The 16,872-nt window shown below is 41.3% G+C and overlaps 1 protein-coding gene across 1 annotated transcript in view; it reads left to right on the forward strand.

Annotated features, from left to right (window-relative positions):
- Nucleotides 1–16,872, forward strand: part of vps13b (vacuolar protein sorting 13 homolog B) — a 297,430-nt gene that overhangs the window by 240,694 nt on the left and 39,864 nt on the right. The window contains exons 43-46 of the mRNA XM_083910541.1: nucleotides 1,563–1,744; nucleotides 2,144–2,364; nucleotides 2,450–2,581; nucleotides 7,148–7,309. Coding sequence (XP_083766667.1) covers nucleotides 1,563–1,744; nucleotides 2,144–2,364; nucleotides 2,450–2,581; nucleotides 7,148–7,309 — 697 coding nt within the window. The remainder of the gene's footprint in view (nucleotides 1–1,562; nucleotides 1,745–2,143; nucleotides 2,365–2,449; nucleotides 2,582–7,147; nucleotides 7,310–16,872) is intronic.

A 16,872-nucleotide genomic window follows, 5' to 3' on the forward strand; every position in this document is an offset into this window, starting at 1 on the left:
ATAGTGCATATCCCGTCCAATGTGAGGGAAAGCAGAGAGAGAGAAAGTGCACCCAGGCCGCTGAGCACAAAGCTAGTAATGTGTCCCTCGCCCCACATCTGGTGTGCAGGAGCAGGGAGCAGGCTTGGAAGGCATTCAGATTGGCCTAATGAGATTTCCCAGCACACCAAGTGCCTGTCAGGGCCCATCCGGATTCCTTCCTGCTTACCTTGAGTGTATCTAATCGAGGAGAATCACACGGGAAGCAAGAGGAGTAAAGCCTCTTTAGTTTGCCCCAGCCAGGCCAGGACTGGGTTGGTTCGGGTTGGGTTGGATTGGGGTGGGTTTGACTGGGCTATAAGCCGTCTTAACACTTCAAAGAATGTGCTTTTACTCCCCACTTCTCAATACCACTGCTTCCTCTCTTCATCGCTCAAATGTGTCACCCAGCTTTCTGTTCCGTCTTCTGTTCTGTGCTTCACCCATCTTTCATTTACTAATTTATTTAATTAAGTCTTTTTTTCCCTTATTCTTTCCTCATTTTAATCTACTCCCTTCCCTTTTACTTCCTTGTGGGATTTAGGAAAATTTTAGTGGAAGGGAATTGCCAAGCCCACATTCTGTGTGGCTAAGGAAAGCTCCAGAGGAACAGAGAGGGAAGAATAAGAAAACATGTAAGAGAAGAAACAGGAGAGAAAAAAACCCTCTACAGAACCAGATACAGTGTAAAGCTAAATATACATCTGTGCTTCATTACAATCATACTCCAAACACTACATTTCCTTTATGTTTAAATTATTTGTCTTTTTTGATCAAAATTGATTCGCCTTTCCTTAGTCACTCGTTTCATCTGCCTTACTTTAGTTTCCACCAGAAAAATAACTTGGCTTCCCTGCCAACTGGAAGTAATGAAAATTGTCAACATATGATGCTTATCTTTTTAAGGAGCACTCTGCTACACCAGCATTTTTCAGGTCTTGAGCGTTTCCCGCTGGAGTTTTTATAGTGGATCATGGTAGCAGCAAATTACGGAGCAAATGGTCATTCACTTCAATTACCTTCCATTCAACATCATAAGCCATGACATGCAATTAATGTCTACCGAGAGATTCTTCTGGAAACTGTGTCAGAAATAAAGTACCTAAACTCATAGACTCGGACAGCGCAGAGGCCCCCCTTCACTGGAGAATAATTGTAGCATTTGACTTACTTCAGGTTTCTGACAAAGATGCCACACAATTTGTGACTCGCTGGGCCAGAGACAAAAGCATTCAGCTACTAATAACAATCAGACTTTTTTTTTTTTTTTAATAAGGGGAGCCATTATTCCACAGCTGTGCCCGTGGTTTGGATGTCACATAAAAAAAGTTTGAGAAAATCAATAACCGGAAACTGTCAAATGCTGAATTGCAGTCCTGTGTTACTCATTTTCTCTGTTATTATATCCATATGAAATAATTTCACATTAGTATTGTTCCCTCAGTTAATATCCATGTCGTTATGTCTTTCCACTTTCAGCATTAGAGAAATGCCTCTTGTGTAAATATTACCAGCTGTCTGCTGTATTTTCTCTCCCCGTCCAGTTTGGACAGCGAGTGTGGCTCCCAGGTTCCCTGTGATCAGTTGGTCTCTCCGATAGCACTGGCAGCCTGCACCCGCGTGGACTCCTGCTTTGCACCTTGGTTTGTCTCCTCCATGGGCGTGTCGCTGCAACTGGCACAGCTGGAAGTTCACCTCTGCCATCACCTAGAAAAACTGGGTACAGGTAGGATACAGAGTGCACTGTCACAAAGTCTACCCTATGAGGATAAATAGTATTATTTTAGTTGTGGATTGTAGATTAATATTCTTGTATTTATAAGCATATTTTTACCTTCTCGTGTTACTTGGCTGGGTTGTGGTCACAAATTATAGAGCAAATGCTCACTTTTCATTGACCTCAAATTTGTGATTACTGTAATAGCAGTTAATGATTAATGGCTTAGTTCATCTGACAACCATGACAGTTATTGTCAATGATCGCAATGAAAACACATGTGACGGGCATTTAATCGTTTGACCTTTTCTGTAAAGCCCATAGCTCTGCATTGCTTGGATTCATGTATGATATATGTATTTTTGTACAAAAATGCCCTGCTCTACTAAGTATGGATCTCTCTTTCAGTTCCATCACGGCAACTTCGTCCCTTCCTGCCTGACAGGAAGTTACCACAGGAGCAGAAGTTCATGGCGATCGGTGCTCGGGAGCCGAGGGTCTTCTTACGGCAGTGGAGCTGTGGACCATGTCATTGTCAGGAGGTTAATTTTTCCACACAGTTGGACTGCAAGCTGCTTGAATACCGAAACGTAACACACCTTCAGCTTCTCCAGCCTTGTGTGCTGCAGGTAGAGCAAAAATACATATTTAGTGTTTATTGTCTATGCAGATATTAAATGTTGGCATTGACATGTGATTCTTGTTTAATTTCAGGGCCAGGCTGCTGCTACTTTTTCTCCGGAGAACACCACACTGGACGTGAATGTGTTTGTGGACCCAGTTTTCCTTAATATCAGCCAGTATAGTATCCACACTGTGGACACTGCCCTGCACAGCTGGCAACAGGTGAGCAGAGATTCAGTCTATTAAGAAAGCCACACACTTTACATTTACACACTCTGCAATTCATTTAGTACAGTAAAAGCTTCAAGGATACACTCAGACATGTGAAGGAAAAAGGTATTTTCTCTGTTTCTTGAATCAGTGTTTGGTATTTGAAGGCATGGGCTAGTAAATGTGCAGAGGAAATCATTTGAAATGTACGTACATTTAGAAAACATATTGAAACATGACCATTTGTCCCTGATGGACTATCAGCTAAACAAACTCACAACAAAGTGGGTTTTATGAGAGTAGTTTTGGTTGTATGCCAGAGGTAATGCGGGATGGACCTGCCTTTCACTGTGCTGTAAACTCTGACTAAGAGACTACAGTGTCTCTGTTCTTGGGCGTCTATAGTCCTCGTCATCTCTCAGTTCTCAGCTCTCAGCACTGCCTCTGGTAGCCAGGATATTTGTCTGTGATGTGATGCCCATAAAAACACGGTAAACTTGAGTGGTTACACCTGCCAAGATTTCATCCGGCCCCTTGTCCTCCACCCACTTGTCTACTGCACTCATAAACACACTCGTATACATGCACACAGACACACACACACACACACACACATACACACACTGGCCTCTCTAGTTTTGTATGCCCTATCATGGCTGTGCTCAGTTCAGCTGTGGCTGTGCTGACTCATATATTGGCCTCTGGAGATATGAGCTATACTCTCATGGTTTCACATGCATTCAGACGTCCTCTGCCAGGTGAGAGAAATAATAGCCGATGTTTTTCTAGAAACAGCTGTGCTCTGTTACCTGTGTAAAATAAAATTAAACAAGCTGTGTAGAAAATCTATTATAAAATGATTGCTCTGGCTGGAGGATTAATGCCTTTGTTTTCCTTCAATGGCACTGACTCATCAAATGCTCTTAACCGACCATATTGGATGATGGGTCATACTTGACCCTTAGCTCCTTCATTGCATCATTTAGCATGTGAATATTCCCTATTTCTGCTGGTTAATTTAGCCATAAATAAGACTTCAGGGCATGTGTGGTGTTGTCATGAAAGGTCATTTTGAAGCACAACCAAAATGTTTTGGAAACGTTGTGTATGCCATTTTCCCATGGTGGGCTTTTACGCAAGTGCAGCATGATTGGTTAAGTTAACAATAGTCTGTAAATGTCCATTGCCTTGTGATACAAATCTCACACATAAAAATCAACACAGAATATCACCCTTCACTTGGACACAAGCTATCTCTAAAACAGACACTCAGGCATGAACTCAGATGGGTGGACCTACACATTCACTGGCATGGGAACTAGAATGCACTGGCATTTTCTGGATGTACCTGCACAGCTGCCGCCTCATCCAGAAGTTTGTCCAAAAGCTTAAATCTGCCACCAGCCTTTACCACTTTGCTGAACACATGGGAAAAATACACCATACTTGTCAAGCTGCATGTGGCTATGGTAGTTTTACAATAAGGGTTAGAGAAAGGTTAGGTTTTATGAAATGCTCGGCTTAAATATTTGAACCTTTTTAAAGAAAGTTGTGAGCATTTAATTTGTGGAAAATATTGTTTCCCTTTTTGGGGTTTTCACTGAAACAAGATCTTGTATGTGGTGAAGCTTGTATGGGTGCAATTAAGCACAAATGTCTGGTGGTATGGGGTGGTTGTGAAGGCCAGCACCATTAAGCTAAAACATATCTTTGATCTGATTGGGCCTTACATTCCAGACACTCATGCACAAACCGTGCATGCATAGAACATTTGATCCTAATTGAAAACGTAATAAGAAATGTTCACAGGCTCTGTCCTCCTGGAACAGAAGGATGTATCCCTACACGTGTAATTGTGTTAGTGATTTTCATGTTTCCTGGTGTCATGGCTGGCAGACAGGCCGGTTGTGATGTGGCCTGCAGGGTCAGCATTCAACCGTGCAGAAGAATCCTCAACTACCACACAATTGAAGCCTTACAACCCAGGCATGGTCATACCAGACCACCACAACCAGACCAGCTGGAGCACTTTCAGAAGAATGACAATAAATAGAAATAAAAGACACTATTTGGTGTATATGGTTGTAATTTATACACATATTGTCATAATATGAGACCCTATAAGTTCACATGCCTCTTGGTTTCTCGTTAAGAAGAATATCTTCCATCGATTATAACAATTAAGTTTGCAGCCAAACTCCTCCTGACCGACTGTAGTGCTTTCACTGTAGCACTAACGTTCAAACAACACCTCACCATTAAACTTCAGTTATGCTGTTATTTGTAAAACTGAAAGAAGTTAGAATTACTACTCTGCTTTGCATGTTATGTTTTGTTTTTTTTGTTTTGAAGAAGGAAGACAAATTAGTGTAGAATATAATTTTGTTTTATATTTTCTTTGGTTCTCTTTGCACTCAATAGCCCCATATGGCCACAACCTCAGCACCCACCACTTTAACCTCAGGGCCTATGCTTCCATTTTCAGTTCTTGGTCCCCAGACCCACTTTCGATCCTTCCCCCCCCTCCAGCTACTAACCCCAGGGAAGTGGCTTTGGTGGAAAGCCACACAAAAGCCCAGTAGTATTTACACACTGCTTTCTCACAGGCTGAAATTTTCCTCCTGTTATTTTGTTTCTGTTCTTCCCATGCTTAAATGGTTCTCTGCTTCCCTTTCAAACTGCAAGTAAAATGATAGAGAGATCATGTTCCTGGTTGGAGCAGATGTGGGTCATCTGTGGAGGAATGTATAGGTAATTTTAGATCTGATTAGCCATTTTATTCTGTTCTTTTTACAAGTTTCATCATTGCCTTCGTGGTGTCTTGTTTCATGTATATTTCTCATGTGTGGGTGTCATTATTTACACTCCATTTGAAGACATTTTACAGTACCTTATCATGTTTATGTCTGTGTTACTTTACTATGCAAACCTCGGTATCCCATGAAAACCAAAGCAACCGTATCTGGAAAGATTAGAGAAATGGATACTTTTAGTCCGAGAAGGGCTGTGACTAGCGATGAAGTGTCATCCTCTGCTCTTTAACGAGGAATACATGTTGACTCTAAATATCTTTGTCCAAATATTTGTCCATTTAAAGTCACAGTATAAACACCGCGTGATCAAGATTACTGCAGGAAGCTTTTGTCTGACGTGTGTATCATGTTGCCTCATGAATTGGTGCAGAAAGACGATATCATCAAAGAGTGGGCTTAGCAACGGAATCTTAAGATGACAGCAGGAAGTTTGTAAATCGTAGTGTTGAATTCAGAAGGGAGCTGAGATTGTGTTCCACTATAAAACTGGAAATGAATTTCAAGCCATTGTCACAGCTGTCCCATCTATATTTTGTGCCCTACCTCTCTCGCACACATCTATCATCAAGTTTTTAATAGTGTAAACTATACCGTCCGTTTTCACTAGCATCAACAACCTCTGGACCCTGAACGTGCTTGGCAGTCAAACTCGAGGATTTTACTGCCAGCCTCTTTTAACCATCAAACCATCCACCCACCCCTGCCATTTAGAAGTATACATCAGGCTGGGGGCCCTTTTTGTTGGGATAGTTGAGTGGTCACTGGGAAGCTGTCTGAGCCTCAGTCATGTGTGTCGGGAGTGAAGGAGGTTCGTGCAGGAGAGATCCCCATGTCCCAAGAGCTTTTGGAAAGAGGTCAAGTCAAACTTAAACATGCACTTGCATTCATGCACACTTTATTTCTCACATTCACACTATGTGCTGTTTTGAAATGTTGTATGTGACATCTTGTATCCTAGTCTGATGCTTTTGAACCAGTGTTTTCTATAGTGGGCCAGTGAGCTTTTCTCTCATGCATGCAAGCTGACGTATGAGGGAAAAATTCACATGATGTGAGTTTTCTCTGAGGCTTTCTCATTCACCCGTTTTTGTAGGTGGGCCAGACACGATCATACAGTTTTCTCCTAACAAGCCACATTATATTGGTGACTTTCAGTAACAGGAATGCAGTCATAGATGCCCACATTATTTCAAGCGCAACACTAATGAAGAAATGGAATTACCAACAGAAATCTTTTAGCATTCTTATCTCTCTCTCTCTCTAAACAACGGATATATGGCATAACTGCAAAAATAAGTATGTGAAAAAGTTCGGTTTGGCCCCAAAGCCCAGTCCAAGCTGCTTCAGCCTGTTTAACTGTCACACTGTGATATGATTCACTCCCCTGCTGAGGTTTTATTACTCCAGCAGATGATATCATTCATTTCATTCTTCTACTGGCTGACAGCTGCACTACCAAGATCTCCATTTTTAATATGAAGAGCAAATACGTTGCTGATACCTGTATATGTGTGCATACCCATACCACATGTATAGTGTATGTTATGCAGGCTCCTTAATCATACACACCTGTAAGTATTTGTTTGTATTTGGTGTTTTATGGCACTTGGCATCATTAATGTTGCATTACTGCCCCCCTTCTCTTTCGTTTCTTTCTTCATCCAAATATCCAAAATAGCTTTTCTACATTCACTTTCCTCATATAATGTTCTTTCTCTTCATCTTCCTCCACCCACATCCTCTACTCTTTTTCTATTTTCCCCAGAATGGAAACCCGGAAGCTGAGGAGCTGATCTACAGCCACTATGTGATCTGTAATGACACCCATGAAACGCTGCGTTTTGGCCAGGTGGACACGGATGAGAATGTGCTGCTGGCCAGCCTCCACAGCCACCAGTACAGCTGGAGATCGCACAAGTCCCCTCAGGTAGCGCACTCTCACAAACTCTTATGTAGCCCATGGCATGGAAAATATATGATGGCTCTCATTCCTGTGGTTCCGGCTGAATTTGGTTTGAGTCGATCGACACGATTATGCGTGACTAAACACACACAGCTTTATTTTCTGCTATGTATTCATGTAAATTATATTCTTAATATATGTGCATAGAACACATGCACAGGCATAAACACACACCCGCATATATGTGTAGTGTGTTAACATGACAGAGGATTGTAACAAGCAGCACGGAAACATATGGTACCTACATAAACTCACACGCACAATGCTCCACACTGATGTCTACATACAAGTGAAATGCACACACACTTATACCAATGTGTAAAGAATTACTTACAAAATCTACACTCAAATTCTGTCCACAGGCTCACAAACGTACGCACTCTTATCAGACACGGTGTCCTCGGTGTGTGCAGCCACCTTCTCAGGGTTTCTGGGAGCACTCTCAGACAGTGCCCTGACAGCACTGTTAGAGAAGATTGATTATATTTAACCCTTTGTGGTTTTGAGGTTGAATGGAGGGTGGGCTGGCGATCTGTGGCATATGTGCATGTGTGTTTGCTTCACACATGTTTCAGAACCCCCCCATGTGTTCCACGGAGAGTGAGATAGTCAAGCTTGAGAAAAGACATGGCCATAATTGCACGCAGTAAGTCAGTAAGTCAAGTTGTATTAATCATCGACCATGGTTAATCTCTGCTCTTACCTCACTCCCACTTACGCACGCACACACAAACACACACACACTTGGATAGTGGCATTCTGGCATATAGGCATAGCAAATACCGCATCTCATTTTAGCAGTAAGTCAAAATGACCTGTGTATTTTTGGGGATGTTTTGGAAGAAAGATTGTCCGAATGAGCCAAATATCATCATAGATGAAGAATGTGATTCCAGGATGATTTTGTCATATGTTATTGCATTATGTGTTTGTGGTATATGAAATATGTGTTCTCAAGATGACCGTGATTTGTGAAACTAGATAAATAAGAACTCGTGCAACTTTGCCAAAAACACTTCGCTAACGTGCTGAACTTGATGATAAAATGTCTGCCAATGTGTCCGCCTCAGTAAATTGTAGCACGCACTTTTAATTACATTTTGAGGTTATGAAAATAGTGACACTGATAAGAGAAAGGGTTGTATTTCTTTAATGGTTTCTTGGTCCACAAATGTGTTTTTGTAGCTTTTACAAACCAGTTTCTAGGTGGAATCCAAAGTGGCTCTGCTGTTTTGCTAATGTCCCATGATGCCTTGGAGTGTCTAAAACAACTACGATCGTCACGGGTCATCATTTCCCAGATCTCCCCACTTTGCCAAGCACCTCTTTTTCCCCCCTCCTTTGTTTTCGTGTGCCTGTTCTCCACCTCTGAGGCAAAACCTTTCTCTTAACCCATGATCTCTTGTTTATTTTTCAGTTTTATTGCCAATTTTCGTATAATATCATACACTTGAGACTTGCCTCTGTCAGGCTTCTGTTACTGCATATAAATACACTTTTTATAGCAAAGCTGTGAAGTTAGAACAGATAACATCTCCTACTGCTCAGTCCTCTCCTCACCCCCAAACCCTGTCATATCATCTCCTGTATTCTGCTGAGTTAGTATTTCTTTTTGTAAAATATTATTCAGCATTGTAGTGGTCCTTTTGACTCTTCTTCAGTCAAGAATAGAAACGTACTGTAGATGTGGGCTCTTACAGTTACTCAGAAGAAAAGTTGTTAAAGGTCTGCAAGTCAGTGAATCTTATTTGCAGAAAAGATCTTGAATGAGGATAAATCTCTTCTCTTCACCAGAGTTTGTTAAAAAAAAAATAATAATAAATAGATGAGAATTTGTGAAGGTGCATTAAAGCTGCCAGAGAGTTGAATTATAAGATAAGAAAAGCAGTGCATTTTCCTAATCTGCAAACATAAACACCTGCTACGACATCTGAGTATACTGGTGAGATTTCCAGGCTCCAGTGGTCATTTAGTGAGATGTTTCAGGAAATTAACATATGTGTTTAAGTCTTTAGAATCCGCTCAATTGGCTGACAACCTTCAACATAAAATCACTGAGCTGCAAAACAAGGATGATCTTAAATCTCAGCACCACATCCCCCCTTTGCTCAGTTTTAATAAACGGTGACTTGTCAGTGACACAGGACACCCTGCTGAAGCCAGCTCCAGCCAACTTATCGCAGAGGTTAGTGGAATATACGTGTTCAGTTATTTGGTATGGCCCTCGAAGGATGTTATAAAAATTGAAACGACCCTCGATAGGAAAAAGGTTCCCCACCCCTGCCCTAAGCAATAGTTAAGAAAACAACCGTGCAGCATTTCTTTGTCATCAGCTCATTCCAGGTCTTTCTTTATTCCTGATGCCTCACCCCCATCAGCTCGATGAGATCAGTAGACCTGGACAATCTCTGGCCTTACACATGGTTCTGGGACATTTGTGCCTCTTTTTTTTTTACACTGTCCAACAACAGCATACACAATGTCCCAGCACTGTCCTTGTCTCTTTTCTATCCCCCTAGTATAGTCATGTGTTCTGGTATTCACAAAAATTCTGGCTGAGCTCATTATTTCATGTCTGGCTTGTCCTGGTGCTGGCATCCACCTGCATATACTGCTTTGTCTTGGTTTGTCCTTTAATTACATGCTGGTCTTGGGTTACCCCTAATGTCTCGTTTTCCACATCTGACCTAATCAGATTCTAAAGCCAGCACAAACCCTTGTCTTCTTGATTCAGTCAGTTTTTGTGTACATTTCACCTTCCTTGTACCTCACCAAATGTTGCTACCTCCTCACCTCCTAGCTCTCACCAAGCCATTTTTAGTTTCATCACCCTCTCCAGGGTTAATCTGTCTCTATACCTCACAACCATGTCCATATTCCCCAGTTCATCAGTCACACTCTTCACCTATGATCTCTGTGGCCTGGAATAGGCTTTGGGCTTGTTAAGAAAACAATGCAGAATCCTGTCCTCGTGCTCTGGTTGGACACACACATCGTGTGTCCAAGCTGGCTTTTCCACATATACTGCACACACTATACAAACACATGTAGTATGGGAGAATAATGCATAAGGGAATTACAATAGGAGAGTTATACACGCCTTTCAAGGGGGGTACATGGGCTGCTATGTGCTTAACATTTGAAGTCAGGCTTATTTGACTCTTTAGCCAAAAACGTGTCTGCTGCTATCTTTCTGTTCCTCCCACCTTCCCCGGTTCTCTCTGCTCGTGATGAACAAGTAACAAGTAAATCATGCTTTATTGTAATACATCGTAGATCATAAATCCTTTAATCCAGTCTTAATCTCATTATTGCCTGTCCATGGACATTGACAGAAAGTGTGAGTGTGGTATGAAGGTTCCTTGTTTCATGAACAGGCCTCCCATTCTTGCAGCTTGAACCAAAGTAGGGAGGCATGCTTAAAATTCTACAATCTCTTGTGTGTACTTTTGCGTGTCTGTGTAAGAGAGTAGTGCTTAATATGTGCGACCCTGAGCAGTCTGACCAGTGTATACTTCCCACAGTGTTGACATACCTCTGAATATCTGTCACTTCTCTCAGATGAACACTCAAACAGAGTGTTTTTGCAGGGAAACATGAACCTTGGCTCAGGTCACACTCCCTCTCACTGCTTCTCTGTTTCTGCCTGTCTCTCTTCCACCCTCTCTACCTTCCTGTTTCTGCTGTCAATTATGTCCGTAAGATGCATTAAAAGGGCTGATTGAGGCAGTCACGTCCTTAGAGCCTGCTGTCATCTTACCCATGATCAAATTCACGGCCATCAGTGCACACCCCAGACCCACATATACACACTGTGATAAAATATTTCCTCAGGCCTGGAGTCTGTCAGGCCTCTCAGAGTAGTTACTCTTGAGCACAGCATGCCTTCACACCCAAGCATTTACCAGCCAAAGTGAAGAAGTTTATAAACCCACACATTCTGCTCTAGGGAGAGCAATAAATGGAGAGATGGATTAACACAAAAGAGGTTGAAATTGTCTTTTTAAAACTGCCAGGATGATAATCTGCCACTTCTTGCTGTTAATTAGTAGAATTTACACGTACGACGCGTACACACGCACAGATGCTGTCCTCACCCTTCTGTTTTTCAGGGCTCTAGTGTGTGGTGTGGTGTGGTGTGGTGTGATGTGAATGGTTGAAATTTCTGGCTGCTCTGTACAGGATGCAGCCTGGCTGATGGAAATCCCTGTGGTTTGTGTGGTTAGCAAGGAGAGGGGTGTAAAAAGCCCCCTGGATTTGGGAAGGACTTTTTAAGTGCCTACAAGGAATATTCACAATTTGAATAAATTATCATTTACTGAAGCAACAGGCTTCTACAGTATAGGGCCCGCCCCCTCCCATCCTAGATGTGTGACTCTGCGTGTTGGTATGGGCGTGTGCGTGTGTGTGGTATTGGTTCATGTGCATCTGTGCGTCAGCGTTGTGTTGGTGTTTGTGTGTGTGGTTCCCAGGAGTAATGTGCTGGAGATAGCAGCCCAGGACTATTAGTTTGCGGTCAAATTGGGCGAGCTGTTGGAAGCATGCATGACAGGGAGGTATTTGGTATGAGTGTATGAGGGAGGAGAGAGGAAAAAACATGTGTGATATCAATGTACTGAAAGTGCTTGTTTATATGTGTATGTTTTTGTCTGTAAGTGTTGCATTTATGTGCAAGGCGGATCTTTGAATTTGCCCAGATGCTTTGTTGTGTCAGTCTAATACAGGACGTTTTACACCTTATTGTTTAAAATGAGCACTGTATATAAATAAAACAAGTGTTTTTTCCTAAAATATATCAGGTTATTTTTCAAGTAGTGTTTCATGTTGCTTCATGAACCATTGTTTAAGAAACACTGCCCTCAAGTGAAGTGGTTTGTTTGTGCTCTTTATCCAAGAGACTGTGGCTTTTACTGCAGTAGATTAGAATGACCCTTTGGGAATATTAGTTCCAGTCAGGTTTACCCACGCATTGACTGATCAGACAGAGAACAGGAAGTCAGTGAAAAGGACTGCTGTCCAGTTTAATCTCTGGAGAAAACCTACATTTTCCTGTTGCATATCCTCTGAATTCGATCTGATTCAAGAGGAAGACGTGTACTCACACTCACATTATCTCAGGTTTAAAGAAATCTTAAAAAGATGTTGAGAGTTTAAACACTGGTGATCCGACTGCCATCAGGTCATTCATTAAACGTTGCCTTTAACCTTTGATGATGGTTTTTGGCTGCTTGTGTGGCGTATGTTACGCCACACAAGCACTACTGATGCACTGAAAAAACCAGACTGAGTCATCAACAATAGCCTGTCAGTGTGAAACAGTACGTTGATTCATCGTGTCCTGTACTTTATCTTGTCCAGGCATTCCTGCTTGAAACAACATTGGATTCACCATAGTGCTTCTTAAGGCACAAATTCTGTCAAAACTGTCAGATCTATCAGCTGAATGATCAAATCTGAGGAGGTATCATGTTCTGGTTATTGTAACATTTTGTGTCTATGGCAACAAGATACAAATTGTGTGTGAGTCAATGTGTCAGAAGCAAAGTTGGTCCTCCGAGACGGGGGATCATAATCATCACGGCTTCCTTGGCAGAATAACAACAGTCATCAGTTAGAGCTTTATTTGGCTATGTGGGATTCACATTCCTCGCACTGGTTCTATGGTTCATGTCTACGCAACACATCAGCACAGCTCAAATAACTCAACAATAAGAGTAAAGCAATGGAAAAAGATTATACTAAACTTAAGGTCAGCTTGGTCATCACCTAAGAATGTCCGAAACCCCCCTGGCTTATTCACTGATTGATTAATAACACACACAATAATGACTGAGCGCTACCATGAAGTAGCAAAAACTCAGGCATTTAATGATACTGAAACATTTACTAACTGATTGAGTGAATACTAATTTAATAATCCACCAAACCTTATTAGTATTTTTCTGAAAATCGTCCGTGCAGCATGAAAGAGGAAGAGAATACATTTCCATTTGTACCTTGAAACTCAGCTCATACAATGTGTTTCTCTCTTGAATATCTTGAAATTTGCCACTCTTAATACCCAGACGTATGCACCAGAAGCACAGTGGCTTCAACACATGTGCAGCGGAGGAAGTGAACCAAAGTGTTCCCACTGACTTGAATGAACGTGCCTCGAGTGCAGCAATCTCACAGTCATTATCCATCATGAATTAATTAAACCAGCCTAACTTTTACTGCTGCTGTAATCACTTGATCTTGATCGGGCTTAATTAGTCACATTAAGGAAGACAATAAAAAAGGTGTAACGTGTAATGCTTCCAGGATATATACAACTTTGCTGACTAATCTGTGCCGTTTTTAAATACAATCTGTATAAAATAAAATTACTTTTGTGTAGCATCAGTGCCCAGACACAGCATTCTGCACAGCAATCTTTATTTTGATCATTACCCAAAAATGTTAATTCACTTTCAAACAATTTCTATCATAGTTAAATAAAACAGTTCCTTTTTTTCGATCCTTATCATTTTAGCATCTTAATGATCTAATGATAAGCTTGTTGACTCTGCAGATTGTAGAACCTACCCAATCCCCTTTGTTCCTTTCCACCACTGCTCCTCATCTGCTGGCAGGACAAGGATTATAGTTAATTATTTAAATGGAAGCTTTAAACTTGATTTGTCAGTGATTGTTGTGGTTAAAGTACAGACGTGAGGCGTAAAGGTAAAAGGAGGAGATAATGCAACTTTACAGATGCCAACTGCCATAAAAACAGCAAAGAAGCTGTTTTTTGGGAGCAAGCTTGGTTGGTCATTAATAGAATCAGTCTCATGAGGCTCTGAACCCCAAATTAACAGAAATCACTGACTCATCAATATTCTCGAGAGCCATTCCTATCTTTCTGCAACCCACCATTTGGCTTGTAGCCAAACTTTTTAAAAGAATGTACTAGGTTCCCCCAGCTCTCCACCACAGCTCCTTGTCCACAGAGTGATTTTTGTGAAAAGAACTTTGAAGACAGTCAATCTTCACCTTCACCACCTTCTTTGTTTCCCCTGAGCACTTAATTCTTGCTCTCATCCTCCTTTTTTCACTCATTGACATGCCATGGGATTTTATTTTTGACTCAGAAGTGTGTATTTGATGATGAGCCATTGGTCTGTCAAGACTGTGTGTACATTGAGTAATTCCACTCCCTTTGTAGTTTGTCCCAGAGGAAGCTCTTCCCCTGAATTGAGATTAATTTAATTATCATGTTGACAAGAGCTAAGCTGCTAGAATGTTATATTTGTTTTTCTTTGTACATGCCAGCGTGTTAGCAGTTTAAAAAATATGTTTTCATCCTCTCAATCAAACCCTTGGCCTTGAATAGTTTGCAACTCAGTTTGGCCTTCAGAACAAGCCACATAGCAATCAATGCCTTGTGACAGCAGATTTATTAAATCAAAATCCCCAGTCTTATGAAGTTAACCAATTCATATTTCACCATGACATCAGTTACAGAATGACGTCTCTCTCACTGATGCAGATGTCTTCAGTTTTGACATAATGAATATACTTACCCACCTTTCAAGGAATAAAATAAATCTGTCAGAGGAAACAATTTCCCACACAAAATAACCGTCTATTTTTTTACTACCTGCAGTCTAAAAAGGGTCGCTATAACAGTCAAGAATATTTGACAAACCATGTACCCTGGTGAAGAGAATAACAGTGAACATAATAAAAAAAAAATTCCCAACATCCCACATCCACAGCTTCCCAAAAATGAACCTTAAAGAACTTATACGTTTTCGGCTTTGTCTTTTGTTTCCATTTCACAGACGGTTAAGAAGACTCGTACAGTTGTTATACAGCCCATGATTGAATAAGTGCATATTGAGTTTCTTTCTTGATGATTGAAGATATCACTGAGCATTGTCATCCAATTGGTGCTGCCCAGAGTTCAGCACCATGGACAGCACCGTGGTGCGTCATCCTCAATCCCACAGGAATTGCACTGAGCTTGGTGGCAGTTCTGGCTTCGTGGTAACAGTGGGAACGACAGATTATAGTAGTACTGTACCCAAGACCCAAGGCCTTTGTGTTTTCAAACTGACATTTTTCGAAAAACATTATATATGATGAAAACAAATTAAAATATATACATCCAACAAATGCGTTAGAGCCATCAAGAGTTTTAGTAAAGCCTTCCAACCAATAATGAAATCTGTCCAGTTTGCCCTCTGTAAAGAAAGACTCACGTTTAAGTCCATAAGAAAGTGTATTTTCAAAACATTTATTTATTTTTAAAGCAATTATACTACTATAAATGAAGCCTTGCATTAATTCACCACAGTCTAATAATCACACTCCGTCTACAGCCACTTTCACATCAAGGTGATCCATGCTGCTTCACATCTGCTGCCACTGACCACCACAGGTTCAGAGGTTTAAAATGGTCGTCAGAGTCTTGCTTGAGCTCACTCTTGTGCAGGGGTCTCTGTATTGCTCTCCCTGTTTGGCTCAGATTGGTCAACCCAAACTTTAATTATTTTGAGAGTTCATAGAGTTATGCATAAAGTTTAAGAATAGCACACATTCACATATTTTATTGCAACTCAAGTAGTAAGCAGGAGAAACATGTGAATGTACAGTAATGTGGTTATTTGTGTTCTATGATTTCCTGGGTCTCACTCTCATTAAACAAACTTCCACTCTGTTATAGGTCGCTTTAAAGGGTAACCGATACTGCAAGTTTGTTTATTTAACAGCCGTTGTGGTTTTGTTGTCATGAAGCAAACCGCTCTGTAGTGAAGTGCTAGGTCGCACTGTGTGCTTTGCATTTTCAAACCAGTGGAGACATCAATTGCATTCATGCTGTCTGAGTTAAACTGCAGTCACCCTCGAGTCGCTGGTATTTAAGAGGCACTCCAGCTACAGTCATGCTATGTGTAACTGTTTGCCGAGTCATTTTGTGATCCAGGATATACCACGTTTTCAACTTCTTTATACAGAGTAGTTCTTAATGTTTTGGTCTTTTACTGTACTGTACAGTGTGAAGACCTGATCATGTACTGGAGGGTGTTTTCCCCTCATTTTCCCAGTGAGATAAGTTACAATGTCATGTTGCCTTAAACAGGTAAGGATGGGTGTTCTGTCTATATAGTAGTTGGTAAAATGTACTTGCAATCTACAGTATACACACGCATCATGTTCCAATCATTTTCCTCTTGTCTGGCTTCGTGAGCCCAGGGCAAGTTTTGAGGGGTTTTTCCAAGGTCTCTGTCCTTCCAAGGTTTCTAGACTGGCGACCTCTTCATCCCCCCGCCATGTGGTTTCAAACGTCTCTCTGCTCAGACAGTATTCCTTTTGTCATCTCTCTACATATAGTGCAAACACTTGCCGCATCTGCAGCTCCTGCAACTTTTGAGGCCCTAAGATGTCTAAGATTCCTTGGAAGAAACCAGAAGGAGAACTATGGAACAATGTTAGTCAAGCATAAACCTCTTAACGTCTCCTCTGTCAACCACGGATCCACACAATGCCTTCCCTCTGTACCTTTT

The sequence above is a fragment of the Microchirus variegatus genome, assembly GCF_963457635.1.
Source record: "Microchirus variegatus genome assembly, chromosome: 1".
Taxonomy (NCBI): Eukaryota; Metazoa; Chordata; class Actinopteri; order Pleuronectiformes; family Soleidae; genus Microchirus; species Microchirus variegatus.